Below are 27,195 nucleotides of genomic sequence, written 5' to 3' on the forward strand. Positions count from 1 at the left end.
GCTTATATATACACACACACACAGCTTAATATTAAAGACCCCAGAAATGTTCCATATGCACAGAAACATATTTATCTCAAATTTGTTTACATCCCTGTTAGTGAGCATTTCTCCTGTGCCAAGATAATCCATCCACCTGACAGGTGTGGCAAATAAAGAAGTTGATTAAACAGCACGATCATTACAAAGGTGCACCTTGTGCTGGGAATTAATTTACAGTTGTCACACAACACAATGCCACAGATGTCTCAAGTTGAGGGAGTGTGCAATTAGCATGCTGACTGCAGGAATGTCCACTAGAGCTGCTGCCAAATCATTTAATTCTCTACAACAACTTTTTTTTGAGAGAGAATTTGGCAGTACGTCCAATCGGCCTTACAACCGCAAACCATGTGTAACCACGGCAGCCTAGGACCTGCACATCAGGCTTCTTCACCTGCGTGAACTTTTGAGGCCAGCCATCCGGACAGCTGATGAAACTGAGGAGTATTACTGTCTATAATAAAGCCCTTTGTGGGGAAAAACTCATTCTGATTAGCTGGGCCTGGCTCCCATGTGGGTGGGCCTGGGAGGGCATAGGCTGCGCTACTGTCCAGTCATGTGAAATCCATAGATTAGGCCCTAATGAATTTATTTCACTTGACTGACTTCCTTACATGAACTGTAACTCTGTAAAATTGTTTAAATTGTTGCATGTTTTGTATCTATTTTTGTTCAGTATATGAAAGATACGCTCCAAATGTTTCCAAAACTGTATAACGTGTATTTGCGTTTAGACAGAGCATTTGGCCCGCATCGGAGCGTTGCTGCATTTTTCCACAAGGCTAAAGGGGACACACAAGGCTAAAGGGGCCATCCAATGGCTCAATGTAATGGAATTGGAGTCATGAATAAGGGCTAATGGTTGGCTTGCTAGAAGAGATTTTATTATTATTATTTTGCTTTCATAAAATGTATACATAACAGTGCAGAAAGTAACATTAATTATACACATTGCAGAAATAACAAAACTATTTATGTACACATGTCCAATGTTTTATTTGCTTTGTTTTAATGAGCTCACAGCTGATCTGCATTCACACTCAAACAGCTGCATTGAAGCACCAGGCTCTATTCCAGGGGTATTCAACTCTTAAACTGCGATGTCCGGAGCCTCCTGGTTTTCTGTTCTACCTGAATTAATTGCACTCACCTAAATCAGTCCCTAATTAGAGGTGAACAATGAAAAACGTAGAACTGGCTTCGAGGTCCAGAGTTGAGTTTGAGGGCTCTATTCTGTCATGAAATCCATCAGCCCAGTAACAGAACTACCTGTATTGGGATTAACAGTGTCTTCCCAGAGGTGAGATACACTGCAAGTAGCAAGAGCGTCAGAATGATGTTGGAGTCACTCATCCTCCTCTTCATCATCTGCCTCTTTTTTCAGGGTGCAGCTCAGTACTGACTTGCGGATCTCTGATCTCTCTGCTGCACAAGGAAAGACAAACAAAACAGCCACAGTATAGTTTGTTCAATTCTCAGTTCAATGTTTTGAAATCAAACTAGATGGTAATTGTACTAGAATTACAAAAACAGTGTGACATGCTTTACCTCTTTCAAAAAATATTTTTGAGGTAATGGTAGAAGTTTAAAAAGTTTTACTTTAACATTTAAAGTAAAGTCATTTTGAAGTATGTATGGTTTTGAAAATGTTTTATAGTAGTGGTATTGTCTACAGTAGTAATGATGGTGACTGGTTATAGTTAAACATAGGTAGATGAAAAGTTAGGATAGCCTGAACATATGAAAGCTGATTTGCTGTATCTAGCCTGAATGGTTCAATAATTAATGTTGGAGTTATTTTACGCTAATTTATATAGTTATAGTTGATAAACTTAAATCATTTGAAGTTAATAGCCTGAGCATTTGAAAGGTGGTTTGGTGTCCCTAGCTTGAACAGTTAAAAAATTACTGTTGGGGAGTTATTTTATGCAAATGTCTTTAGTTCTAGTTTATAAGTGTTATAGAAGTAGATAGCCTGAATGTTTTAAAGTTGGTATTGTAGCTTAATTGGTCAAGGAGCAGGGCCATTTTCAATTACTACCTCTGCATTTCTTTGGTTCTCATTCAAACCTATGTTAATTTATGCACATTTTAAAATGGTTAGTTAAATTATAGTATCAAAAATCTTTTGACAAGCAATCTAAGTATGGTCAGTCAAAACATCTCAGCGTTGGTTTGGAGTTAATAGCTTAAGGCTTAAGCGGTAAAAGATGAGATCTAGAATTATACTTTTTTACCATTCTAGCGCATGGCCCTTTTTTGCCATTGAAACGCATTTGGTATCCATTCCAACGGCTCCGTTTGGGCTGCTCGATGACGCAATATGTAAGAGCTGTTAGCTAACATTAGCTAGCTGCTTTTCATCACTCTAAACTGACAAACAGCTGTAACCTTTAAATTGGTCAAATATATTTTTGTTCAAACGCCAGATTTGAGAAGCAGAGGAAGATTTCATAAACTAACTTTTTGTCTAAGGGTGCGTTCATAAATTCAACCTGGAGTGCCAGAGTGTGCTCAGTGCCCTCTGGGCGTTTGTAAATTCAGAGCGTTTCACTCTCGGTGCGTTCAGCGCGCACACAGGACGCTCTGGCGGAGGAGTAGGGTTGATCCGAGCGTTCTGGCCACACACGGCAGTCAAGCTAACTGGCTAACGTTGGCTAGCTGCTTCCAGACACAAATGTGAGAATACCTCACTCTGACCATTTTACTCACCCTATTTGTAGGTTATCCAGAGTGTTGGTGACTAACTTAACTGCTGCTGGCAACAATTCAATCATGCTTTTTTTAAACCGACGTTTACTGACACCAGCCATATTCAACGGGTGTTGAGCGTTCGTTTTTCTGTGCTCTGGCACACTCAGACGAGAATACTCTGACATCGGAGTAGATTGCAAGAGTGAATTTACGAACTAAACTGATCGCAAAGTGGTCAAATAAGCCGATGGGTCAAAAGTTATTGTTTACAATGAGGCGCTTTAGAAAGTTGGAAAAAAAGTCCCATTAAAGTGAATGACACAAAGACTGCAAAATTATGTTTAAAAAATATGAAAAAAAGTTACGCAAGCACACAATTCCAGACCTGTCCGCACATTTTAAAAAGTTTGAAAGGCATTTCTATTTTAAACAGTGTAAGAGGAGTAGCATACAAAATAATAACAAAAAGTATATTTGCTTTGGAAGTCCCACCTAATTATAGCTTCTCTGTAACCTGGTTGTTGCCTATTCAACATTGACTAGATTACTAGGCATATGTGTCTGCAATGAAAACAGTGCATGGGTAAGGAACTGATGTACAAAAATAAAGCAGACCCTTGCATACCTTCACTCTGACAGAGGGGGAGCATCCGGTGGAGCTGCTGAGTATTGTATCTGACCAGAAATTTCTGACATGTCCGGATCGTTCCTGCATAAAATTAAAATAAGTAGACATTGAATTTGCAGTTAGTTACCTTCAGTGCAAAATATATGTCTTTGTTAAGTTGATGACGGCACTAGAGCTGGTATATATTTTTTTTTTAAATGGTACACTTGAGTTTATAAATGTTAAATTGTAATTAGTATGCTTTGATTAAAACCTGTTAGAGCTCTAGGGGCGCCATTTCATTTTTGGATAAAAAAACGTTCCCGTTTTAAGCGCGATATTTTGTCACGAAAAGATGCTCGACTATGCATATTCTTGACAGTTTTGGAAAGAAAACACTGAAGTTTCAGAATCTGCAAAGATTTTGTCTGTAAGTGCCCCAGAACTCATTCTACAGGCAAAACCAAGATGATGCATCACCCAGGAATTAGCAGAATTTCTGAAGCTCTGTTTTCCATTCTCTCCTTATATGGCTGTGATTGCGCAACGAATGAGCCTACACTTTCTGTCGTTCGCCCAAGGTCTTAGCAGCATTGTGACGTATTTGTAGGCATATCATTGGAAGATTGACCATAAGAGACTACATTTTCCAAGTGTCCGCCTGGTGTCCTGCGTCGAATTCGGTGCGCAATTGCCAGCTGCTTCTACTTTACCATTTGATTCAGGGGAGAAAGCATGTGTCCAAGAACGATGTATCAATGAAGAGATATGTGAAAAACACCTTGATGATTGATTCTAAACAACGTTTGCCATGTTTTCAGTCGATATTATGGAGTTAATTTGGAAAAAAGTTTGCGTTTTGAGGACTGAATTTATGGATTTTTTTTGGTAGCCAAATGTGATGTATAAAACGGAGCTATTTCTAATACACAAGGAATCTTTTTGGAAAAACTGAGCATCTGCTATCTAACTGAGAGTATCCTCATTGAAAACATCAGAAGTTCTTCAAAGGTAAATGATTTTATTTGAAGGCTTTTATGTTTTTGTTAATGTTGCGTGCTGGATGCTAACGCTAATGCTAACGCGAAATGCTAACGCGAAATGCTAACGCTAGCTAGCTACTTTTACACAAATGATTGTTTTCCTATGGTTGAGAAGCATATTTTGAAAATCTGAGATGACAGTGTTGTTTACAAAAGGCTAAGCTTGAGAGATGGCATATTTATTTCATTTCATTTGCGATTTTCATAAATAGTTAACGTTGTGTTATGCTAATGAGCTTGCTGATAGATTTACACAATCCTGGATACAGGGGTTTTTTCATAGCTAAACGTGACGCAGAAAACGGAGCGATTTGTCCTAAACAAATAATCTTTCAGGAAAAACTGAACATTTGCTATCTGAGAGTCTCCTCATTGAAAACATCTGAAGTTCTTCAAAGGTAAATGATTTTATTTGAATGCTTTTCTGTTTTTTTGTGTAAATGTTGCCAGCTGAATGCTAATGCTAAATGCTACGTTAGCCATCAATACTGTTACACAAATGCTTGTTTTGCAATGGTTGAGAAGCATATTTTGAAAATCTGAGATGACAGTGTTGTTAACAAAAGGCTAAGCTTGAGAGCTAGCATATTTATTTCATTTGCGATTTTCATGAATAGTTAACGTTGCGTTATGGTAATGAGCTTGAGTCTGTATTCACGATCCCGGATCCGGGATGGGGAGATCAGAAAGGTTAACTGAAAAAACTTTTTTCATATAAGCCCTCTTAGGTGGAAGACAAAACAGTTCAAATAAAAACAAGTTGGAAACCTGTCCTTTTTTATGTGCAAATAAATACAAATAATGTATGTGGCGTCCCAAATATCCCAAATATCAGCTACAACTTGTTCATGCAAAGGGAAGTTGGTCTGTCTTACCTCCCACATGCAAACAGTTCAGAAAACATGGCACTCTTTGCCCTCGGTTCTCTAGACTGGTGATGAATGGCAATGCAGACCAGATGAGTCTGTAGTGGCTCTTCCGACAGCGCAGGAACACAATTCCAGTGTGGGCATTCAGATACTTCACTGAAAAATATAATTTATTCATTACTTTTATGAATTATCCTCTGCCTTTTACTTTACCCCCAACCAATTTAAGTGACACGTGGCCACAGCGCCCACCCTGGATGGAAAGCAATTTGGGGTTAAATCAAATTGTATTTGTCAAGTGGGACGTAAACAACAGGTGTAGACTGACAGTGAAATTTTTACAGGTCCTTTTCCAACAATTAAACAGTTAAAGATAAAACTTTTTTTTTTTTAAAGGAAAGTGAAAAAGGAATAAACACACAGTGAGTAACAACATGTCTAGCCTATAAACAGGGAGTATCAGTACTGAGTCGATGCTCAGGGGTACCAGATAGCTACCCTGATTATGTATACTGAGCAAAAATATAAATGCAACAATTTAATGGATTTTACTGAGTCACAGTTCATGAGGAGATCAGTCAATTGAAATAAATGCATTAAGCCCTAATCTATGGATTTCACATGACTGAGAGTACAGATATGCATCTGTTGGTCAGCTACCTTAGAGAGAGATAAAAAAAATAGTTACGAATTTTTGGTTAATTCAAACTGCCATCGCAAAAAATAAATAAAAACACCAGGGGGCACTCTGTTTACAACGTTGAGATCAGCAAACCGCTCGCCCAAACGTGGTCCGCGGTTGTGAGGCCGGTTGCACGTACTGCCAAATTCTCTAAAATTACATTGGAGGCAGCTTATGGTTGAGAAAAATAACATTAAATTCTCTGGTAAGAGCTCTGGTGGACATTACTGCAGACAGCATGCTCCCTCAACATTAGACATCTAAGACATTGTGTTGTGTGGCAAAACTGCACATTCTAGAGTGGCCTTTTATTGTCCCCAAGCACAAGGTGCACCTGTGTAATGATAATGCTGTTTAAATCAGCTTCTTGATGCCACACCTGTCAGGTGGATGGATTATCTTGGAAAAGAGAAATGCTCACTAACAGATGTAAACAAATTTGTGCACAAAATTTGAGAGAAATAAGCTTTTTGTGCATATGGAACACTTCTGGGATCTTTTATTTCAGCTCATGAAACCAACACTTTACATGTTGCAGTTATATATTTTTGTTCAGTGTATTTCTAAATTATTCAGACCCCTTCTCCACATTGTTATGTTGTAGCCGTATTCTAAATAAAAAAAAGTTGATTTACACAAACACACAACCCCATCATGACAAAGCAAAAATAGGTTTAGACATTGAGCAATTTAAAAATAAAACAGATGTACCAGTATTCAGACCCTTTGCTATGAGACTCGAAATTGAGCTCAGGTGCATCCCGTTTCCATTGATCATCCTTGAGGATATTTCTACAACTTGGAGTCCACCTGTGGTAAATTCAATTGATTGGACATTATTTGGAAAGGCACACCTGTCTATATAAAAAAAATCCCACTGTTAGTCCATGTCAGATCAAAAACCAAGCCATGAGGTCAAAGGTAATGGCCGTTGAGCGACAGATCTGGGGAAGGGTACCAAAACATTTTTGTAGCATTCAAGGTCCCCAAGAAAAGTGGCCTCCATTCTTGAACGGAAGAAGTTTGGAACAACCAAGACTCTCCCTAGAGATGACTGCCCAGCCAAAACAGGGCAATCTGGGGAGAAGGGCCTTGGTTAGGGAGATGACCAAGAGCCCGACAGTTCATCTGAAGATGGGAGAACCTTCCAGAAGGACAACCATCTCTGCAGCACTCCAACAAATCAGGCCTTTATGGTGGAGTGGCCAGACGGAAGCCACTCCGTAAAAGGCACATGACCACCTGCTTGGCGTTTGCCAAAAGTGTCCAAAAGGCCTGACCATGAGAAAGATTCTCTGGTCTGATGAAACCAAGATTGAACCCTTTGGCCTGAATGCCAAGCTTCACATCTGGAACAATCCCTACGGTGAAGCATGCTGGTGACAGCATCATGCTGTGGGGATGTTTATCAGCGGCAGGTACTGAGATACTTCTCAGGATTGAGGGAAAGCTGAACTTCGCAAAGTACAGAGATCTTTGACAACCTGCTCAAAACCTAAGACTGGGGTGAAGGTTCACCTTCCAACAGAAAGACCCTACGCACACAGCCAAGACAACGCAGGAGTGGCTTCGGGACTTGTCTCTGAATGTCTGAGGCCTGGACTCAAACATCTCTGGAGAGACCTGAAATTAGCTGTGGAGTGACACTCCCCATCCAACCTGACAAGAGCTTCGGAGGATCTGCAGAAAAGAATGTGAGAAACTCCCCAAATACAGGTGCCAAGCTTTTAGTGTCATACCCAAGAAGACGAGGCTGTAATCGCTGCCAAAGGTGTTAAAACAAAAGTACTGAGTAAAGGTCTGAACTTTATGTAAATGTGATTTGTTTTTGTAATTAACCATTTCTTCATCTGTTTTTGCTTTGTCATTATGGGGTATTGCATGGAGGGGATTTAATTCATTTAAAAAAATCTATTTTAGAATAAGGCTATCACAAAACGTGGTTAAAGTGAAGGGGTCTGAATACTTTCTAAATGCACTTGGGGGGGGGGGGGGGGGGGGGTAAAGTAACTATGCAACACGATTGATATAGTAGCAACAGGATTGATATAGTAGCAGCAAACATGTTGCATCAGTGTGTGTGTTGGTATAAGCCTAAGACTGTGTGTGCAAAGAGTCATTGCAGGTAGTCCAGGTAGCGATTTGGTTTGCCATTTATCAGTTATGGCTTGGGTGTTGAAGCTGTTCAGGTTACTGGGTTAAGTGCTTTCCTCAAGGGCACAACGGCAGTGGTTCGTACCACCAGCATCCCCCTAGCTGCACGTTGAGTTCCAACAATATCACTTATCTTTGGTGGTGGGAAAAGTACCCAATTGTCATACTTGAGTAAAAGTATATGTTTTTTAATAGAAAGATACTCAGTAAAATTACTACCTGAGTAAATGTTAAAGTATTTGGTTGTAAATATACTTAAGTAAATCATTTCAAATTAAGCAAAGCAGATGGCACCATTTTCTTGTTTTTAAAATGCACTGACAGCCAGGGGCACACTTCAACACTCAGACAATTTACAAATGATGCATGGGTTTAGTGAGTCAGCCAGCTCAGAGGCAGTAGGGATGACCACATTCTCTTGAAGTGCATAAATTGGACAATTTTCTTGTTCTGCTAAGCATTGTAAATGTTACGAGTACTTTTGGGAGTCAAGGAAGCTGTAGGGAGTAAAAAGTACATTCAGGAATGTAGAAGGAACAGTTCAAATAAAGTACAGTACACATAACCCCCCCCGAAAAATAAAACCTACAAGTAGTACTTTACGCCATTGTCAGTTAACTAATCTGAAATGTTATTGTAACCCTAGTCTAGCATAGTGGGCTGCAAGCCCTTTTCAAGTGTATACTATTGCATTAACGTTACTTTAAGTGATCAAATCACATTGCTTAACTACACAAGGACTGATTCCCTTCATCACTACCTGAGAATCCGAGGCTGGATAGTGCAGCGCCATAGTCACCGTGCGCTCGAGCTACTGCTGCTTTTGTGGCAGTGTAGATGGCTCGGTCATCTAGCAGTGACAGATTGCGTCGATCTGATACGCAAACTTCACACAGCAAATATCTGCGAAGAAACGCGTTTGATCAGGAGGGGAGAACTTAATAATTGTACACAATAGCAACATGTAAATACGAGCTATTTTACCTGGATTTCAGTCGCACCATTTCGCTCAACACATGTCGATGTTTCTACTTCCGTGTTGGGTAATTTAACGAATGACAACTCGTGGTGGGGCTCAAGATTGATTGACATCATGATAAACCAATCGCGATCTTTTACCAAAATAACTTTACTGCGCAGATGCAAACTCAGAGGAGCTCGAGTCTAGATTGTCTTGGCTAGAATGGATACAGTTTATGTCCTAACTGTTGTCCTACCCTAATTATCCTAACCTGCTACGAAAAGTCAAATCTGACAAAAAATGTAGCCTATGCGGATGACAACACTATTACACGTCAGCTACTACAGTGAATTAAATCACTGCAACACTTAAATAGCTGCAGTTAGTTTCAAAATGGGTGGCAAGGAACAAGTTAGTCTTACATATTTCAAAGAGTAAAAGCATTGTATTTGGGACAAATTGTAAACTAAACCCTAAACCTCAACTAAATATTGTAATAATTAATGTGGAAATTGGGCAAGTTAAGGTTACTAAATTGCTTGTAGTAACCCTGGATTGTAAACTGTCATGGTCAAAACATATTGATACAACAGTAGCTAAGATGGGTAGAAGTCTGTCAACGATAAAAGGCTGCTCTGCCTTTTTAACAACACTATCAACCAGGCAGATCACACCTGGACTACTGTTCAGTCGTGTGGTCAAGTGCCACAAGGAGGGACCTCAGAAAATTACAATTGGCTCAGAACAGGGCAGCACGGCTGGCCCTTAAATGTACACAGAGCGCTAACATTCATAATATGCATGTAAATCTTTCATTGCTCAAAGTGGAGGAGAGATTCACTTCTTGTTGACATGCTGAATGTACTGAGGTATCTGTTAAAACTACTAACACACAGCTCGGACACCCATGCATACCAAACAAGACATGCCACTAGAGGTCTGTTCACAACCCCAAAGTCAAAAACAGACTATGGGACGCGCACAGAACTCGATTCCACATCAGGCAACTGATGCAAGCAGTAGAATCAGATTTAAAAAAATACACCTTATGTAACAGTGGGGACTGTGAAGAGACACACACACACACACACACACAGGCACAGACACACATTGACATGATAAGACACGTATACATGGATGTGGTATTGTAAATATGTGGTAGTAGGATAGTGGCCTGAGGGAACACACTTAATGTGTTGTGAGAAGTGTTCTGAAATGTAATGTCATGTAATATTTTAAAATGTATATAACTGCGTTAATGTTGCTGTACCCCATGGAAGCAGCTAATGGGGATCCTTAATGAATACAAATATCCTTTCTAATCAAATCCAAACCCCTTTTACATGGCTTAGGCCAACAGAATATATAACTACTGTAGTACTACTGACATTTTTACCTCTATATGCAATGTTTCCCCCTTTGACTGTATTATGAAACTGAGTTTAAGTTGTTGCCTCTAGAACTGAGATGCAGTGCCTTAGACCGCTGCACCACTCAGGAGCCCTAGCAAGAGAAGGTCTCTCTGTCAGCTGAGAGAAAAAACCCACCTGTTGCTTGAAAACTGCAGGTAAAAAACAGGGTACACAACAAGCGAATCACACATACATAAGATACAAGACAATTAGATTTTTGCCACAGTTTAGGACTGTACCCTATTATGAACAACTTTTGTTTAATGCAAAAAAAAAAGAGACGGAGTTTCGCCAATTTATTAAGATTCAGTTTCAATAAAGGGAAAACAAACACATTTCCAATAAACATATGTGATTATATACAATATTTGCATCTTTACAAATCAATATCTTTCATACAAAACACAACAACATAGATAATTTAATATATACAAGCATTTGCTGAAGTGCAAAGAACCCCTTGGGGTATAACATCTTAAAAATATATAGATTTTGCAATTTAAAAAAAAATGTTAGGTAGTGAACACATCACATCCACTGCCTTCACATAACAGTAATAAAAGTTGTTGCCCTCAGAAAAATAAATGCAGCTTCATAGACTTGAGGACATTCGAGACAACATGGAGATGGGGTTATGGAGCATCACAAGGTAAAATGTGATGGTGTGTACAATCCTGGTTTGTGTCATCTTTATCTGTAGGAGAAAGCAATGAATGGAGAGTGTAATAGGTGGACTCCATTGTGCTCACAAGATACCTCCACTCCCCCCCTGTCACAGTTCAGGGCAAGGCCTAACTCCACATTGGTCAGCAGGGGGCCCACCCCCTCCCCCCAGAGATCAACATTGGTATCCTGCAGAGACCATGGTGCTCCTGGCCTTTCTCGTGGGCCCCCACTTGAAAGCTCCCCCACTTTCCGCATGCCAACTAGGCTTGGCCCCCCTATGGCACCACCAGCTGCCTCCTGAAGACCTTGGAATAGGAACAGCAGATCAACTTGAAGCTCCAGAACATTTTCCTTTGACAGCAAACTGTATCTGTGGAATAAAAAGGTGAAGAGTGGAGTCAGGACTGCAAAAATCGCTGAAGTTGGAGACTTTTATTTCCCTCACCAACTTTAAACATCTGCTATCTGAGCAGCTAACCGATCGCTGCAGCTGTACATAGTCCATCTGTAAATAGCCCACCCAATTGACCTACCTCATCCCCATACTGTTTTTATTTATTTACTGTTCTGCTCTTTTGCACACTAGTATCTCTACTTACACATGACCATCTGGTAATTTATCACTCCAGTGTTAATCTGCTAAATTGTAATTATTCGCTCCTATGGCCTATTTATTGCCTACCTCCTCATGCCTTTTGCACACAATGTATATAGACTCTTTCTTTTCTACTGTGTTATTGACTTGTTTATTGTTTACTCCATGTGTAACTCTGTGTTGTTGTCTGTTCACACTGCTATGCTTTATCGTGGCCAGATCGCAGTTGTAAATGAGAACTTGTTCTCAACTGGCCTACCGGGTTAAATAAAGGTGAAATTTAAAAATAAAAAAAAGGACCACAGTACTTTTGCCTCATAATCACAACTTTCAGTTTCCATAGATATGAAATATAGTTATTTAAAAAGTTGAGGTAATACAGCTACGTATGTGTATCATCATGTCAACTAGGACTCTTACCGTGTGGGAAGCTTGCGTTTTGCCATGTAGGAAAGGACAGGCTCAATGTTCAGGTGTTGAGGATTCAACACATAGAGATGAATCTCAGCTCTCATTACTGTCACTGACAGAACATCCTGACTGAGAAGGAACTCCATGTCTGTATCTAATGGGGGGGAGGAGAAACATTATGTAAGGCCTAAATGAAAGAAGTACCACTCAGAATGTGACAGTGGCCCCATTCCTCCTCACTAGAATGACTGTTATCTTCTATAAAACCTAAGTCTTAAAGGCACTTTGAATGTAGATTCTTTATTGTAGGTCTGTCTACACAGGCCTACTTATTTAGTCCAAGAGTAGGCACAATAAATGGCTGATAATCTACTTCAAATGACTGGATTTAGATTCCTACCTCCACTGATACGACCCTGAATCCCCTTGACGCCTCTGCAATGGAAATGTAATTGACAGCAACGATAGACCCGTCTGACAAAACGGAATAGCGGTTGCTCTGGATAGACTGCACGCCGTAAACCTCTTTGGGGCATTGAAAGCACCCGAAGACGATGTTGCTGTGCCAAATCCATCCGGAGCGCGTTGGTTTCCATCCAAGGCACTGCCAACAGTGCGCAATGTTGCCGCTGTGTCGCCTTGCTCTCCCGTCGCCACCGTCTCAAGATATCTGTGTGTAAAGTCTTGTGTCCATCCTGAAAAGTGGATGACGTTGACAGTAACTCCTTAACCGCGCCACACTGTACTCCAATTAAATGAGTAGTCATAGATAGACACATTAAGGCAATCCAAAATAAGGCTGTAAAAACCATGGTGGTGGGTCCGTAGTTGGAGTGCTCCACTAGAGTTGTACCAGCTCCGTCCAGTAGTACAGCGTTACTGAAAAGGACCGCTTATCTCCGTGGTTTAAGGGGTATGCCCTTACGCTGACAATGGCCGGGCATTCTGCCACTTAGAATTTTAATTCTGTTTCTCCACACCCTGTTTTTTTTTCGTGCCCCTAACCACCTATTTGCACCCCACTGGCCCATAAAATGCGTTTGCATAATAAGGCACCCGGGAACACCTTCTCCAGTCATTCAAATTCAGCTTCGCAACTAATGACCCTAATTACACTATATTTGGACCACCAAGAATGGTTTCATTTACAAGACAAAAGGCACAGAAACCGAGATTACTTTCTATAAGGATAGTGTTCGCACGTAGACAGTCCTGTATGTTATGAAGCCCCAAATGATCTTACATTTCATGTCAACTTACATTTTGTCATTGTTCCTCCACTTCACCCAAAACAATATAATTACCATGATAACAAGTGGGGTTGGTGTTCGTACTTGAGTGTTTGTAAAATGCTGCGAGCGCCTCCATTTCTTGTTCCATTGAGCTACTAGGCCTATTATTGATATGGCACTACAGGGACCAGTGGCCCCTGTAATTTAGAGTACAATGTGCAGCTCATTTAGACAATACAATTAAGATAGAGTTCATTCACCCATACATCAGTTGATCTATTGTAAATAACCACATTAGAATACATGCACTTGAAATAGTTTACCTGGAAGAAAAATTGCTTGCCATAAGACCAAGATGTATTGACAAAAATACTTTTTTCCAAGAATCATCCATTCATTTTTTTAGCAAACTGCAGTCTTTGCAAACAACCTCATCGAATATTATTGGAAAAGGACTGAAAATTGTCACATTGAGTGTATGCAATGGCTTTTGAGTTATCAAAATAAACCCCATAAGGAAATCCAAGAGTACACAGTAATTACATATCTGTAAATAAATGCATATTTTTTCTACATACACTATGTCATTTGTGGGTGGTGGTGGTGAACGATTTAGTGGCAGCCGAGAGGATTACAGTGATTAGGAAACCCAGCAGCCATGTCCTGAAGTTTGTACATTGAGTATTTGTTACACAAAACCACTTGTGTTCTGTACAAGCTCATGTGGTGTGTTGGGATTTCATAGTGCAACATGTCTGCAGTCTTGACAAAGATCATGGCCCTCTGCACATTAACACAAAACAATGTAGAACTTGACAATCATTCTTGTAAATAGTTTATTAAACCAGCTAAGTCATTGAGAACACATTCGGTTATACAATAATGACCTGACCAAGATAGGACAAGAACCATGCAGCAAAGCGAACAAGTGACGACATTACAGATAAAGCAAACATTTCTTAAACAGAAAAAGGTAAATACATACAACTTCCTATAATTCTTTACAAAGTGCTTATATTAACTTGCAAAAAAGGTTCAGTGTAAGTACAGTGTTGGAAATGAATTTAAAGAGTATCATATTCAGAGCAGTGACTGAGTAGAGAGTGAGTGCTGAGTAGTGCTGGTGGAACTCTCCTTGCCGTGGTCAGTCAGAGCAGGTTTACCCCATGTTTCATTAATCTGTGTCGGGCCTTGCTGGGCAGAGAGAAAGCGCTGTCCTGGTGGTTAGGAATGCCAGAGTTTCTCACTGCTCCGCCTTTCTGCAGGAAGTACGTCTCCTGGGCCACGCTGCGGGTCCCGTACACAGCTGCACTAGCGCTCCTGTGGTATAAACATTGTGTCTAAACATTATACAGTGCCTTGCGAAAGTATTCGGCCCCCTTGAACTTTGCGACCTTTTGCCACATTTCAGGCTTCAAACATAAAGATATAAAACTGTATTTTTTTGTGAAGAATCAACAACAAGTGGGACACAATCATGAAGTGGAACGACATTTATTGGATATTTCAAACTTTTTTAACAAATCAAAAACTGAATAATTGGGCGTGCAAAATTATTCAGCCCCTTTACTTTCAGTGCAGCAAACTCTCTCAATAAGTTCAGTGAGGATCTCTGAAGGATCCAATGTTGACCTAAATGACTAATGATGATAAATACAATCCACCTGTGTGTAATCAAGTCTCCGTATAAATGCACCTGCACTGTGATAGTCTCAGAGGTCCGTTAAAAGCGCAGAGAGCATCATGAAGAACAAGGAACACACCAGGCAGGTCCGAGATACTGTTGTGAAGAAGTTTAAAGCCGGATTTGGATACAAAAATATTTCCCAAGCTTTAAACATCCAAAGGAGCACTGTGCAAGCGATAATATTGAAATGGAAGGAGTATCAGACCACTGCAAATCTACCAAGACCTGGCCGTCCCTCTAAACTTTCAGCTCATACAAGGAGAAGACTGATCAGAGATGCAGCCAAGAGGCCCATGATCACTCTGGATGAACTGCAGAGATCTACAGCTGAGGTGGGAGACTCTGTCCATAGGACAACAATCAGTCGTATATTGCACAAATCTGGCCTTTATGGAAGAGTGGCAAGAAGAAAGCCATTTCTTAAAGATATCCATAAAAAGTGTCGTTTAAAGTTTGCCACAAGCCACCTGGGAGACACACCAAACATGTGGAAGAAGGTGCTCTGGTCAGATGAAACCAAAATTGAACTTTTTGGCAACAATGCAAGACGTTATGTTTGGCGTAAAAGCAACACAGCTCATCACCCTGAACACAGCATCCCCACTGTCAAACATGGTGGTGGCAGCATCATGGTTTGGGCCTGCTTTTCTTCAGCAGGGACAGGGAAGATGGTTAAAATTGATGGGAAGATGGATGGAGCCAAATACAGGACCATTCTGGAAGAAAACCTGATGGAGTCTGCAAAAGACCTGAGACTGGGACAGAGATTTGTCTTCCAACAAGACAATGATCCAAAACATAAAGCAAAATCTACAATGGAATGGTTCAAAAATAAACATATCCAGGTGTTAGAATGGCCAAGTCAAAGTCCAGACCTGAATCCAATCGAGAATCTGTGGAAAGAACTGAAAACTGCTGTTCACAAATGCTCTCCATCCAACCTCACTGAGCTCGAGCTGTTTTGCAAGGAGGAATGGGAAAACATTTCAGTCTCTCGATGTGCAAAACTGATAGAGACATACCCCAAGCGACTTACAGCTGTAATCGCAGCAAAAGGTGGCGCTACAAAGTATTAACTTAAGGGGGCTGAATAATTTTGCACGCCCAATTTTTCAGTTTTTGATTTGTTAAAAAAGTTTGAAATATCCAATAAATGTCGTTCCACTTCATGATTGTGTCCCACTTGTTGTTGATTCTTCACAAAAAAATACAGTTTTATATCTTTATGTTTGAAGCCTGAAATGTGGCAAAAGGTCGCAAAGTTCAAGGGGGCCGAATACTTTCGCAAGGCACTGTACATACAACTCAATGCCAAAACACTCAAGGATAATACAAACTGCATAATGATGGCCTCCGTTCCACTACCCCCCATTATCAGCCTTGAGGAGTAATGAATGGTGAGAGCCCCCTCCGTCACTGCTGGTCATACTGACCTGACAATAGCCTCCTGCAGAGCTTCAGTGTGAGAGAAATGCGAGTGGAGCAGCGATGTGGCTCTCACAAAGGAACACTCCTGGGCTCCCCCTGGCCTGCCAGACAGGTTGGCTGCAGGGACACACAGCCACACAGCAGTCTCTCGTTACAAATACCACACAAACATGAACGGCAATCAACCACGCAATAAAAAAGCCTGAGATCGTGTACAGGGTCCTAGTTGCTCAAATGTACTCCAAAATACCCATATCAGCTAACACAAAGTTCACACAAAACACCACAGTCCCACAAAATGCCCCAAAACATCCCAATCAGCTACTGCAAAGCACTGAGCTTTCTACTCACTCTAGCAGTAAGGTGAACACTGGGAAACTGAAAGACATGGTTCCATAGACAGAAATGGACAAAGAGAGAGGCAAAGGGTAAGAGTCAGACAAAGGTGGAAAAAAATAAGTATAGAATATACAAAGAGCGCTGAGAATATTCAAGCCTCACTTGTGAGCGTGTTCTGTATACAGTCAAAGTGTGCAAAGGTGTACGGTCCATGTGGGCCGGGAGCCCCCAGAGCAGTGGTCCTCAGATGTGCCTCCAGTCCGTTCAAAGATGCCAGGCTGCTGTGATACTGAGCAAACCACAGGATGAGAGTAGACTAAATAACAAACTGCTGTAATAACATGTGGGGCAATAGTATATTTAAGCAATAAGGCACAGGGGGGGGGGGGGGGGGGGGGGGGGGTATGGCCAATATACCACGGCTAAGGGCTGCTCTTAAAGTGTGCCTGGATACAGCCCTTAGCCAGTATATTGGCCATATACCACAAACCTCCAAAGTACCTTATTGCCATTATAAACTGGTTACCAATGTAATTAGAGCAGTAAAAATACATGTTTTGTCATACCGTTGGTATATGGTATATATGGTCTGCCTATACCCGTGGTATACATGGTCTGGCTATACCCGTGGTATTTGGCTGTCGCCCAATCAGCATTCAGGGCTTGAACCACCCAGTTTATACATTTCATTTTCTAACTTTTGAACACAGGTGGTGGTCCAGAAGGCAGAAACTCTTGTGGAACAATCATGCATGAACAAACATTCATATCCCTCCCATATTCCCCAAAAGTTCCTCACCACTTCCTCCGTGGCTGCAGTGTTGCTGTGGAAGTCTGGCTCCACCAGTAGGGCCAGTACCAGCCCTCTCACCCTGTGCTGGTACAACGACATGGGGAGCAGAGGGGCCTCTGTAGAGTTCTCACCGGGCGAAGGGGAGTAGGGGGGCACATCACAAGTATCAGCCTGCAGTAAACCTTTACTCCCCTGTCCTTCCTTCTCCTTAAACACCTCCACATTCCCCATCCTCTGACTGTCAGGCTCTGGGGACTCCTGACCTCTGAACTGGAGGGCTCCAGCTCTCTCTCCACTCAGTACAATACTACCTCCATTCTGTCCATTGATGTGACGCAGGTCCTTGTTTTGCATTGACCTGCCTCCCTCTGCAAGACCCGACGCATCTCTCCCACCATCTATGCTGTTATAACTGTGGTCGTACGAACTTCCTGTGACACCCTCCTCCACCTCATGGTACAGCTTTCCATTGGACAAGTTATGACCAGAGGTCTCTGGAGCGACCTTGATAGGTGAAGGGCTGAGAGGGCCAGGAGTGTGAAATGAAGGACTTGGGCTAAATAGCGACTCATCAGGTGTAGTTGACTGGGGAGTGGAGGGATAATGGAAGGATAGTGGCACGTAGTGGGTGGGGTCTGGGTCCAGCGGATCAGTGGTTGGTGTGTCAGATAGAGTTCTTGACAGGAGGCGGGACTTCCTAGGTCGGTTTGATTCCTTTGGAGTAGATTGGGTAGATTTGGATCTGCAGGACAGACACAGGCTCAACAATGTATCCTCATATCAGGGTGGCAACCATTCAAAACGTGTCTAACCCCCACTTTCACTTGGCTTTGAGCTTACTGTATCAGGACGGAACACACAACTCACTCTAGTTAGAGTGTTTACCAGAAAAGGATATCATTTATACAGTGGAGGGGGGTTTCTTTCAGAGGTGGGTGAAGTACCTGGATTCTCTGTCCACAGGAGCGGAGCGGAGATACTGTAGTTCATTGGCGGTCAGGAACACAGTGGTGGAGGTCACTGGGCTAGATAGAGGAGTGCTGCCAGAAGAGCTGGAGGAACTCAGTCCATTGGGTCTCTGTTCCTAGAGCAACGTAAAAGCATAAGCAAAAAATGTAGGGCAAGGCCTGTAACTAAAACGGCCAACATTGAAAAAAAAATACACTGTTCAAAAAAATAAAGGGAACACTAAAATAACACATCCTAGATCTGAATTAATGAAATATTCTCATTAAATACTTTTTTCTTTACATAGTTGAATGTGCTGACAACAAAATCGCACAAAAATTATCAATGGAAATCAAATTTATCAACCCATGGAGGTCTGGATTTGGAGTCACACTCAAAATTAAAGTGGAAAACCACACTATAGGCTGATACTTTGATGTAATGTCCTTAAAACAAGTCAAAATGAGGCTCAGTAGTGTGTGTGGCCTCCACGTGCCTGTATGACCTCCCTACAACGCCTGGGCATGCTCCTGATGAGCTGGCGGATGGTCTCCTGAGGCATCTCCTCCCAGACCTGGTCTAAAGCATCCGCCAACACCTGGACAGTCTGTGGTGCAATGTGGCGTTGGTGGATGGAGCGAGACATGATGTCCCAGATGTGCTCAATTGGATTCAGGTCTGGGGAACGGGGGGCCAGTCCATAGCATCAATGCCTTCCTCTTGCAGGAACTGCTGACACACTCCAGCCGCATGAGGTCTAGCACCAGCATATGGTCTCACAAGGCGTCTGAGGATCTCATCTCGATACCTAATGGCAGTCAGGCTACCTCTGGCGAGCACATGGAGGGCTGTGCGGCCCCCCAAAGAAATGCCACCCCACACCATGACTGACCCACCGCCAAACCGGTCATGCTGGAGGATGTTGCAGGCAGCAGAACGTTCTCCACTGCGTCTCCAGACTCTGTCACATGTGCTCAGTGTGAACCTGCTTTCATCTGTGAAGAGCACAGGGCGCCAGTGGCGAATTTGCCAATCTTGGTGTTCTCTGGCAAATGCCAAATGTCCTGCACAGTGTTGGGCTGTAAGCACAACCCCCACGTGTGGACGTCGGGCCCTCATACCACCCTCATGGAGTCTGTTTCTGACCGTTGGAGCAGACACATGCACATTTGTGGCCTGCTGGAGGTCATTCTGCAGGGCTCTGGCAGTGCTCCTCCTTGCACAAAGGCGGAGTTAGCGGTCCTGCTGCTGGGTTGCCCTCCTACACGTCTCCTGATGTACTGGCCTGTCTCCTGGTAGCGCCTCCATGCTCTGGACACTACGCTGATAGACACAGCAAACCTTCTTGTCACAGCTCTTATTGATGTGCCATCCTGGATGAGCTGCCCTACCTGAGCCACTTGTGTGGGTTGTAGACTCTGTCTCATGCTACCACTAGAGTGAAAGCACCGCCACCATTCAAGTGACCAAAACATCAGCCAGGAAGCATAGGAACTGGGAAGTGGTCTGCAGAACCACTCCTTTATTGGGGGTGTCTTGCTAATTGCCTATAATTTCCACCTGTTGTCTATTCCATTTGCACAACAGCATGTGAAATTTATTGTCAATCAGTGTTGCTTCCTAAGTGGACAGTTTGATTTCACAGAAGTGTGATTGACTTGGAGTTACATTGTGTTGTTTAAGTGTTCCCTTTATTTTTTTGAGCAGTGTAGTATAGCTTGGCGCAGGAAGAAATGGCAGCAGTTTTACAGGCACCCAACCAACTCTGCTATTATGTGTTTTTTTCCGCAATTTTTTACATGTTTCTGCAACCGTATGTTACGGTAAAAAATAGCTTCTGGATATCAGGACAGCGATCACTCACCTCGGATTAGACAAAGATTTTTTCTTCAACAAGCAGGACACACAGGACATACTCCGAACACCCGACAAGCCAACATCCCAGTTATTGGCAAGAGGAAGAGACGCAGGTGCAGAAGACACAGAGCGGGGTGCCTCGTGAGGATCCGCAGAAGGTGAGTGGGAAAGCTGCCGTTACCGTCAATATTACTCGCAAACGTGCAATCATTGGACAATAAATTAGAATATCCTACCAACGGGACAGCAAAAACTGTAATATTGATATGTTTCACGGAATCGTGGCTGAATGATGACATGGATATTCTGCTAGTGGGATATACGCTGCACCGGCAAGATAGAACAGCACACTCCGGTAAGACGAGGGGTTGCGGTCTGTGCATATCTGTAAACAACAGCTGGTGCACGAAATGGAAGGAAGTCTCTAGAATTTGCTCGCCCGAAGTAGAGTATTTTGTGATAAAATGCAGCCCACACTATTTGCCTAGAGTGCCTGACTAGGTCTACAAAAAAGTGGTCAGATGATGCAGATGCTAAACTACAGGACTGTTTGTTTTGCTATCACAGACTGGAACATGTTCCGGGATTCTTCCGATGGCATTGAGGAGTACACCACATCAGTCACTGGCTTTATCAATAAGTGCATCGAGGACGTTGTCCCTACAGTGACTGTACGTACATATCCCAACCAGAAGCCATGGATAACAGGCAACATTCGGACTGAGCTAAAGGGTAGATCTGCCGCTTTCAAGGTGCGGGACTCTAACCCGGAAGCTTATAAGAAATCCTGCTATGCCCTGCGACGAACCATCAGACAGGCAAAGCGTCAATACAGGACTAAGATTGAATCCTACTACACCGGCTCTGACGCTCGTCTTATGTGGCAGGGCTTACAAACTATTACAGACTACAAAAGGGAAGCACAGCCACGAGCTGCCCAGTGACACGAGCCCACTAGACGAGCTAAATCACTTTTATGCTCGCTTCGAGGCAAGCAACACTAAGGCATGCATGAGAGCATCAGCTGTTCCGAACGACTGTGTGATCACGCTCTCCATAGCAAACGTGAGAAAGACCTTTAAACAGGTCAACGTACACAAGGCTGCGGGGACAGATGGATTACCAGGATGTGTGCTCCGGGGCATGTGCTGACCAACTGTCAGGCATCTTCTCTGACATTTTCAACACGTCCCCTGACTGAGTCTGTAAAACCAACATGTTTCAAGCAGACCACCATAGTCCCTGTGCCCAAGCTGCCTAAATGACTACTGACCCGTAGCACTCATGTCCGTAGCCATGAAGTGATTTGAAAGGCTGGTAATGACACACATCAACATACCATTATCCCAGAAACCCTAGACCCACTCCAATTTGCATACCGCCAAAACAGATCCATGGATGATGCAATCTCTATTGCACTCCACACTGCTCTTTCCCACCTGGACAAAAGGAACACCTACGTGAGAATGCTATTCATTGACTACAGCTCAGCGTTCAACACCATAATACCCTCAAAGCTCATCACTAAGCTAAAGATCCTGGGACTAAACACCTCCCTCTGCAACTGGATCCTGGACTAGCTGACGGGTCGCCCCCAGGTGGTAAGGGTAGGTAGCCTCACATCTGCCACGCTAATCCTCAACACTAGAGCCCCTCAGGGGTGCGTGCCTAGTCCCCTCCTGTAGTCCCTGTTCACCCACAACTGCACGGCCAGGCACGACTCCAACACCATCATTAAGTTTGCAGACGACACAACAGTGGTGGGCCTGATCACCAACAACGACGAGACAGTCTATAGGGAAGAGGTCAGAGACCTGGCCGGGTGGTACCAGAATAACAACCTCTCTCTCAACGTAACCAAGACTAAGGAGATGATTGTGGACTACAGGAAAAGGAGGACTGAGCACACCCCCATTCTCATCGACAGGCTGTAGTGGAGCAGGTTGAGAGCTTGAAGGTGTCCACATCACCAACAAACTAGAATTGTCCAAACACACCAAGACAGTCGTGAGTAGAGTGCACCTCAGTCTCTCCCTCTTCAGAAAACTAAAAAGATTTGGCATGGGCCCTCAAATCCTCAAAAGGTTCTACAGCTGCAACATCGAGAGCAGGAAACTGGTTGCATCACTGCCAGTTATTGCAACTAATCGGCCTCCGACCGCAAGGCACTACAGAGGTTAGTCCGAACGGCCCAGTACATCACTAGGGCTAAGCTGCCTACCATCCAGGACCTCTACACCAGGCGGTGTCAGAGGAAGGCCCTAAAAACTGTCAAAGACCCCAGCCATAGACTGTTCTCTCTACTACCGCATGGCAAGCGGTACCGGAGCGCCAAGTCTAGGACCAAAAGGCTTCTCAACAGTTTTTACCCCCAAGCCATAAGACTCACTACTGTATAAAGCCTTGCTACTGTTATTTTTCACTGTCTTTTTACTGTTGGTTTAATTCTTTACTTACCTATTGTTCACCTAATGCCTTTTTCCCCCAAAATTGCACTGTTGGTTAGAGCATGTAAGTATGCATTTCACTGTAAGGTCTACACCGGTTGTATTCGGCGCACGTGACAAATACATTTTGATTTGCATTAAGATATTGATGAATAATTCAACAACCCAACAAATTAAGACGATCAGAAGATAAAATAAAAATCTCAAATGAGAGAAGCACCTAAATTATCAACCATTGTCATATACCTGCTTGTATGTTTCCATTTCATGAACCATGACTTTCACTGTGAGATCAGGAGGCATCTGTGTGCTGACAACCCTGTGGAGCAAAGACAGGTTTATATACACACAGTTTGTGTCTGGTTCTAATCTGTGGTTAACTACTCCAGCACTTTGCTGCAGCAAAGGTCAGACAGTTTACCTCCCACAGTAGAGTACACAACCAGCTAACACAAGGGGGCAGCGTTGACAGGCCTGCAGAATGAGGGCAGCCTTGAGTAGGAGAAGTGGGTCAATCTGAGAATCAAAACAAGGAAATAATTACCAGGCTAGAAGTAAATCAACTTAAAAGATCAATGAAATAGATAGTAATTGTAAAAGCGCCTTACCTAAAATAAGGAATCGTGTGATATTACCTGAGGTAGCAAACCCTACCGACACCATGCCCAACAGACGACTTATTACTTACATGTGTAGAGTCAATGGTGCTCAAGACACTGAAGATGTGGTGGAGTTCAGTGGCACCTCCTTGTAAGTGGGAGAGGTACTGGGTCCATCGAACAGCTAAATCATCCTGACTGTAGATCTAAATGCAAGGCATTAGCAAAAAACAACGCACATCTATGTGAAGTGAGGACATGATATGGATATGACAGATTGCTGTACAGAGCTAAGATAAGTGTTAGTGATGTGCAGTTCACAAACTAATCGTTTATTTTTTAGCACCTCTTTTTACTGACTGGAGAGTCAGGATTCGTTTTTCCTGAGATTCATTCATTGGAGTCTTTCATTTGATGAGCTGGCCGCAATGAGTCCTACAACAAGACCGATACATGCTCCTCTGAGACGTGATCCGACCACCATATATAGGCATACGCAAAGGAAAATAGATCATGCTGTAGGCAGCATAGAGAACAAAATGTTTATTATAACTGATAATTGATTGCATGGTGCAAGAATGGATTCAATGAATTGATTGAACGTTACGAAGGACATAGCTTTATAGAACCAACACTCGAAAACAAATAGTTTGGAGGGCTGCAGTTCGAACGATATTGTGCTTATCAGCCATATGGCAGTCAAGCAATGCTTTCCGCCAAGAGTACTTCAGAATCTAGTCCGGTTGCGGCCACAAGTAGACCTGGTTTCAAACATTTGAAAAAATAACCGTATTTTTATTCCTAGCAATCAACAAATGTACATTGTTTAAAACCTCTTTAGGATCAGACACCTTTTTTTTCTACATTTTCTCCTAAAATGACATACCCAAATCTAACTGCCTGTAGCTCAGGACCTGAAGCAAAGATATGCATATTCTTGATACCATTTGAACGAAAACACTGAAGTTTGTGGAAATGTGAAATGAATGTAGGAGAATAAGACATTAGATCTTGTAAAAGAGAATACAAAGAAAAAAAACAATGCATTTTTTTTTAGTTCCATCATCTTTGAAATGCAAGAGAAAGGCCAATATGTAATATTCCAGGTTAGGCGTAATTTCGATTTTGGCCACTAGATGGAGGCAGTGTATGTGCAAAGTTTTAGATTCTTCAATGAACCATTGCATTCTGTTCAAAATGTTGTATAAAGACTGCCCAAATGTGCATAATTGGTTTATTAATACATTTAAGTTCATAACCGTGCACTCCCCTCAAACAATCGCATGGTATTCTTTCACTGTAATAGGTACAGTAAATTGGACGGTGCAGTTAGCTTAAAGTTCTTGTTAATCTTTCTGCCAATATCAGATATGTCTGTGTCCTGGGAAATTTCTTGTTCCTTACAACCTCATGCTAATCACATTAGCCTACGTTAGCTCAACCGTCCCACGGGGGACACCGATCCCTTAGAGGTTAAAGCACACTTTCACATGTTTGTCACAAATGACAGCTCCAATAAGCATCCTATGGTGAACCACATGCAGGGCCGGCTCTAGCCTTCTAGGGGCCCTAAGCGAGATTGGGTTGTGGGAGACTCCCGACCATGCGGCAAAAATGTTAGTGGACCTGTGATTATTTTAGTTAAAGTTAATTTCCTGCAATTCTACATATTTTGTAATGTTTTATGCCATGTTAATATGATATCGGAGTGAGAATGACTAACAAATCAATAGGGGGGGGGGGGGGGGGGGGGGCGGCGCTGGAGGTCACATCTCGTTCACCAGAGGGCACGCAGGATCCCTACCAGGGAAAGAAACTGAAAACTCATGATTCTACAAGCCTCTCGTTCACATGTCTTCAAGGCCGGTTCCAGGCATAAGCAACATAAGAGGTCGCTTAGGGCCACCGTGTGAACCTGCCCTGATGACATGTGAACGAGAGGCTTGACTCGTGAGTTTTCAGTTTATCTTTCCCTGGTAGGGGTCCTGCATGCTCTGGGCATTACAGACTCAAATGAACAAAAGTAGTCTTAAGATTGGTTCTTTTGACTGAACAAGTTGAAAAGACCAGTCAGTAAAAATAAGCAAACTTCCCATCACTATGAAGTGTTAGAGATAACTGTACCTGGTAGCTCTGGCGGATAGGGCCGTTATAGAAACTAAAGAGATTTATCAGCTGATCCAGGAAGTCACATATACTGATGTCTGGTATTTCCACTGAACAGCTTAAGGCCTGAGGGAGGGCAACATGGATAGTTATTATGACATATACACAGGGGATTGAGACAAAAACAAAAACTGGTTTAGGGGACGAACTGTCTCATTACAGTAGTCTATCCATCTGAGATATCGGTGAATGTTTCAATAAGATCTGTCAGGTTTTGCTCAAACATCTGAAGATATGTTATAGACTCAGTGCATAGTTGTCATATGACAATGATCTGGTGTGGTTCCATGGTGCAAATAACCTCGGGCGGAAGTGTCGTAACGAGATTATGGCTTAACTCACCCACAAAAAGTTGTCTTTCATGCGGATGGCGAACTTGCTCCGCCGTAGCCTGAGCAGACGTACAGGGGAGGAGGAGAGCTCAGAGACACAGCGGCTCACGCCTGCCAGCTGCCCACACAGCAGCTCCTGCTTATCCAGAGGTGTCTAGAAGAAATAAAAGGCAAATAACCATCATTCAATGGACTCATCCAATTGGTAGGGGAGCATTACTGCAATCAAGTAATCATTCTTAATACACAGTATCAATAATCTCATTGAGGGAACACATACAAACTTGACATCCCTACCTCTTCAGGATAGAAGTAGCAGATGCCAGCTCTTGTAGGGTCACCCTCACCCTTGACTTTTGACCCATCATACAGGAAGAAGTTAATGCATCTGCAAATCACCAAGAAATCTGATTGAGTGAAAATAACCAAACTAACATTACAAAACCAAGTAAGGACTATTGAAGAGCAGAAAAAAATGGATAGGAATTCAATAGAATAATAGAACCTCAGATCAGAAGTGACAGTCCCACCTTCTTGAGTCAGGCACAATGATCTCAGCCATAGCTGCCATTGATTGTTCTGTCTGTCCTCCACACTCTCCTTACCTTTATAAAGACCGTGATTAATAAAACAAGTGCATTCATTACGTGAATGTTATATCCTAGCTAGGTACAATGCAGATAACTAGGCCTATTGTTTTTCCATTTTGATAAGACATGTCTTCGCTTATTGTACCAACTGGTGGCAATTACCGACTGCATGATTAAAAATCGTAAGACCACACATTGAACAGAATTGCCCAAAGTACTTCTACTAGCATGTAACGTTAATTTCACAAATCAAGTTGTCTCGCGAACAACCAGCTGGCTGGCATTTAGCTTACCAAATTCGTCAAGCCGCTTCCAAATGATGTTGACGCAGTCTTCCTCCAGGGCCTTCAAGGTAATACATGTAAAGTCGCCATCTCAGTCGAACAATACCTTCACATTTCCTACCTTTACTTTGCCAAACTTCACTCCTTTGTTCCAGACAATTTATCAGACTCAATTGAAAACAGAGTAACTAACATTAGCTACTCGCTTGCTAGAGGAATGCGAGTCACAAGAAGTTAGTCATGTGAAAGAAGGGGAAGCAAATAGTGTCAAACAGTGCGTTGCTCTGAAACACGAATTTCTAAACTCCTTTCCTAACTCCAAACATAGCAGACTTATTTGGTAGAGAAAGAGACATA

At 42.5% G+C, this 27,195-nt stretch overlaps 3 protein-coding genes across 6 annotated transcripts; all 3 read right to left on the bottom strand.

Moving 5' to 3' along the window:
• Positions 1-968: 968 nt before the first annotated feature.
• Positions 969-9,121, bottom strand: pop5 (POP5 homolog, ribonuclease P/MRP subunit). Its single transcript, NM_001160634.2, is given in 5 exon segments — positions 969-1,467; positions 3,362-3,445; positions 5,262-5,411; positions 8,852-8,994; positions 9,076-9,121. Coding segments are annotated over 5 exon segments (477 nt in total). The 5' UTR covers positions 9,096-9,121; the 3' UTR covers positions 969-1,387.
• A 1,592-nt stretch (positions 9,122-10,713) lies between these two features.
• On the bottom strand, positions 10,714-13,106 carry si:ch211-170d8.2 (uncharacterized protein LOC571755 homolog). The gene is made up of 3 exons (XM_021621299.2): positions 12,537-13,106; positions 12,146-12,290; positions 10,714-11,500 (listed from the first exon to the last, which is right to left on the bottom strand). The coding sequence occupies exons 1-3, from the start codon at positions 12,946-12,948 to the stop codon at positions 11,155-11,157; spliced, it is 903 nt and encodes a 300-aa protein (XP_021476974.2). The 5' UTR covers positions 12,949-13,106; the 3' UTR covers positions 10,714-11,154.
• Positions 13,107-14,174: 1,068 nt separating this feature from the next.
• hps4 (HPS4 biogenesis of lysosomal organelles complex 3 subunit 2) lies at positions 14,175-27,078 on the bottom strand. 4 transcript variants are annotated; one of them, XM_036935745.1, is made up of 13 exons: positions 26,848-27,078; positions 26,495-26,569; positions 26,262-26,352; positions 25,975-26,118; positions 25,591-25,698; positions 23,556-23,672; positions 23,289-23,383; positions 23,114-23,186; positions 18,560-18,693; positions 17,622-18,357; positions 16,985-17,111; positions 16,489-16,600; positions 14,175-14,688 (listed from the first exon to the last, which is right to left on the bottom strand). In XM_036935745.1, the coding sequence occupies exons 2-13, from the start codon at positions 26,533-26,535 to the stop codon at positions 14,517-14,519; spliced, it is 1,950 nt and encodes a 649-aa protein (XP_036791640.1). In that variant the 5' UTR covers positions 26,536-26,569; positions 26,848-27,078; the 3' UTR covers positions 14,175-14,516. The 4 variants fall into 4 exon arrangements, with proteins under 4 accessions (XP_036791640.1, XP_036791639.1, XP_036791641.1 ...); XM_036935744.1 differs by having other exon boundaries at positions 18,560-18,699; XM_036935747.1 differs by lacking the exon at positions 14,175-14,688 and adding an exon at positions 16,835-16,861 and having other exon boundaries at positions 18,560-18,699.
• Between the last annotated feature and the right edge of the window lie 117 nt (positions 27,079-27,195).

The sequence above is a fragment of the Oncorhynchus mykiss genome, chromosome 11, assembly GCF_013265735.2.
Source record: "Oncorhynchus mykiss isolate Arlee chromosome 11, USDA_OmykA_1.1, whole genome shotgun sequence".
NCBI lineage: Eukaryota > Metazoa > Chordata > Actinopteri > Salmoniformes > Salmonidae > Oncorhynchus > Oncorhynchus mykiss.

What these genes read in the sequence shown, in the direction of transcription:
- si:ch211-170d8.2 (XM_021621299.2), bottom strand. Translation starts at nt 12,948, where the DNA reads ATGGTTTTTACAGCCTTATTTTGGATTGCCTTAATGTGTCTATCTATG. An exon ending in TCAGGGTCGTATCAGTGGAG is followed by an intron (nt 12,291 to 12,536) that starts GTAGGAATCTAA and finishes CCCCCCCATTAG; the next exon opens with ATACAGACATGGAGTTCCTT. An exon ending in AAACGCAAGCTTCCCACACG is followed by an intron (nt 11,501 to 12,145) that starts GTAAGAGTCCTA and finishes TTTATTCCACAG; the next exon opens with ATACAGTTTGCTGTCAAAGG.
- hps4 (XM_036935744.1), bottom strand. Translation starts at nt 26,535, where the DNA reads ATGGCAGCTATGGCTGAGATCATTGTGCCTGACTCAAGAAG. An exon ending in CTATCCGCCAGAGCTACCAG is followed by an intron (nt 23,673 to 25,590) that starts GTACAGTTATCT and finishes CCTTGCATTTAG; the next exon opens with ATCTACAGTCAGGATGATTT. An exon ending in TATACAGAACACGCTCACAA is followed by an intron (nt 16,601 to 16,984) that starts GTGAGGCTTGAA and finishes GTGTCCCTGCAG; the next exon opens with CCAACCTGTCTGGCAGGCCA.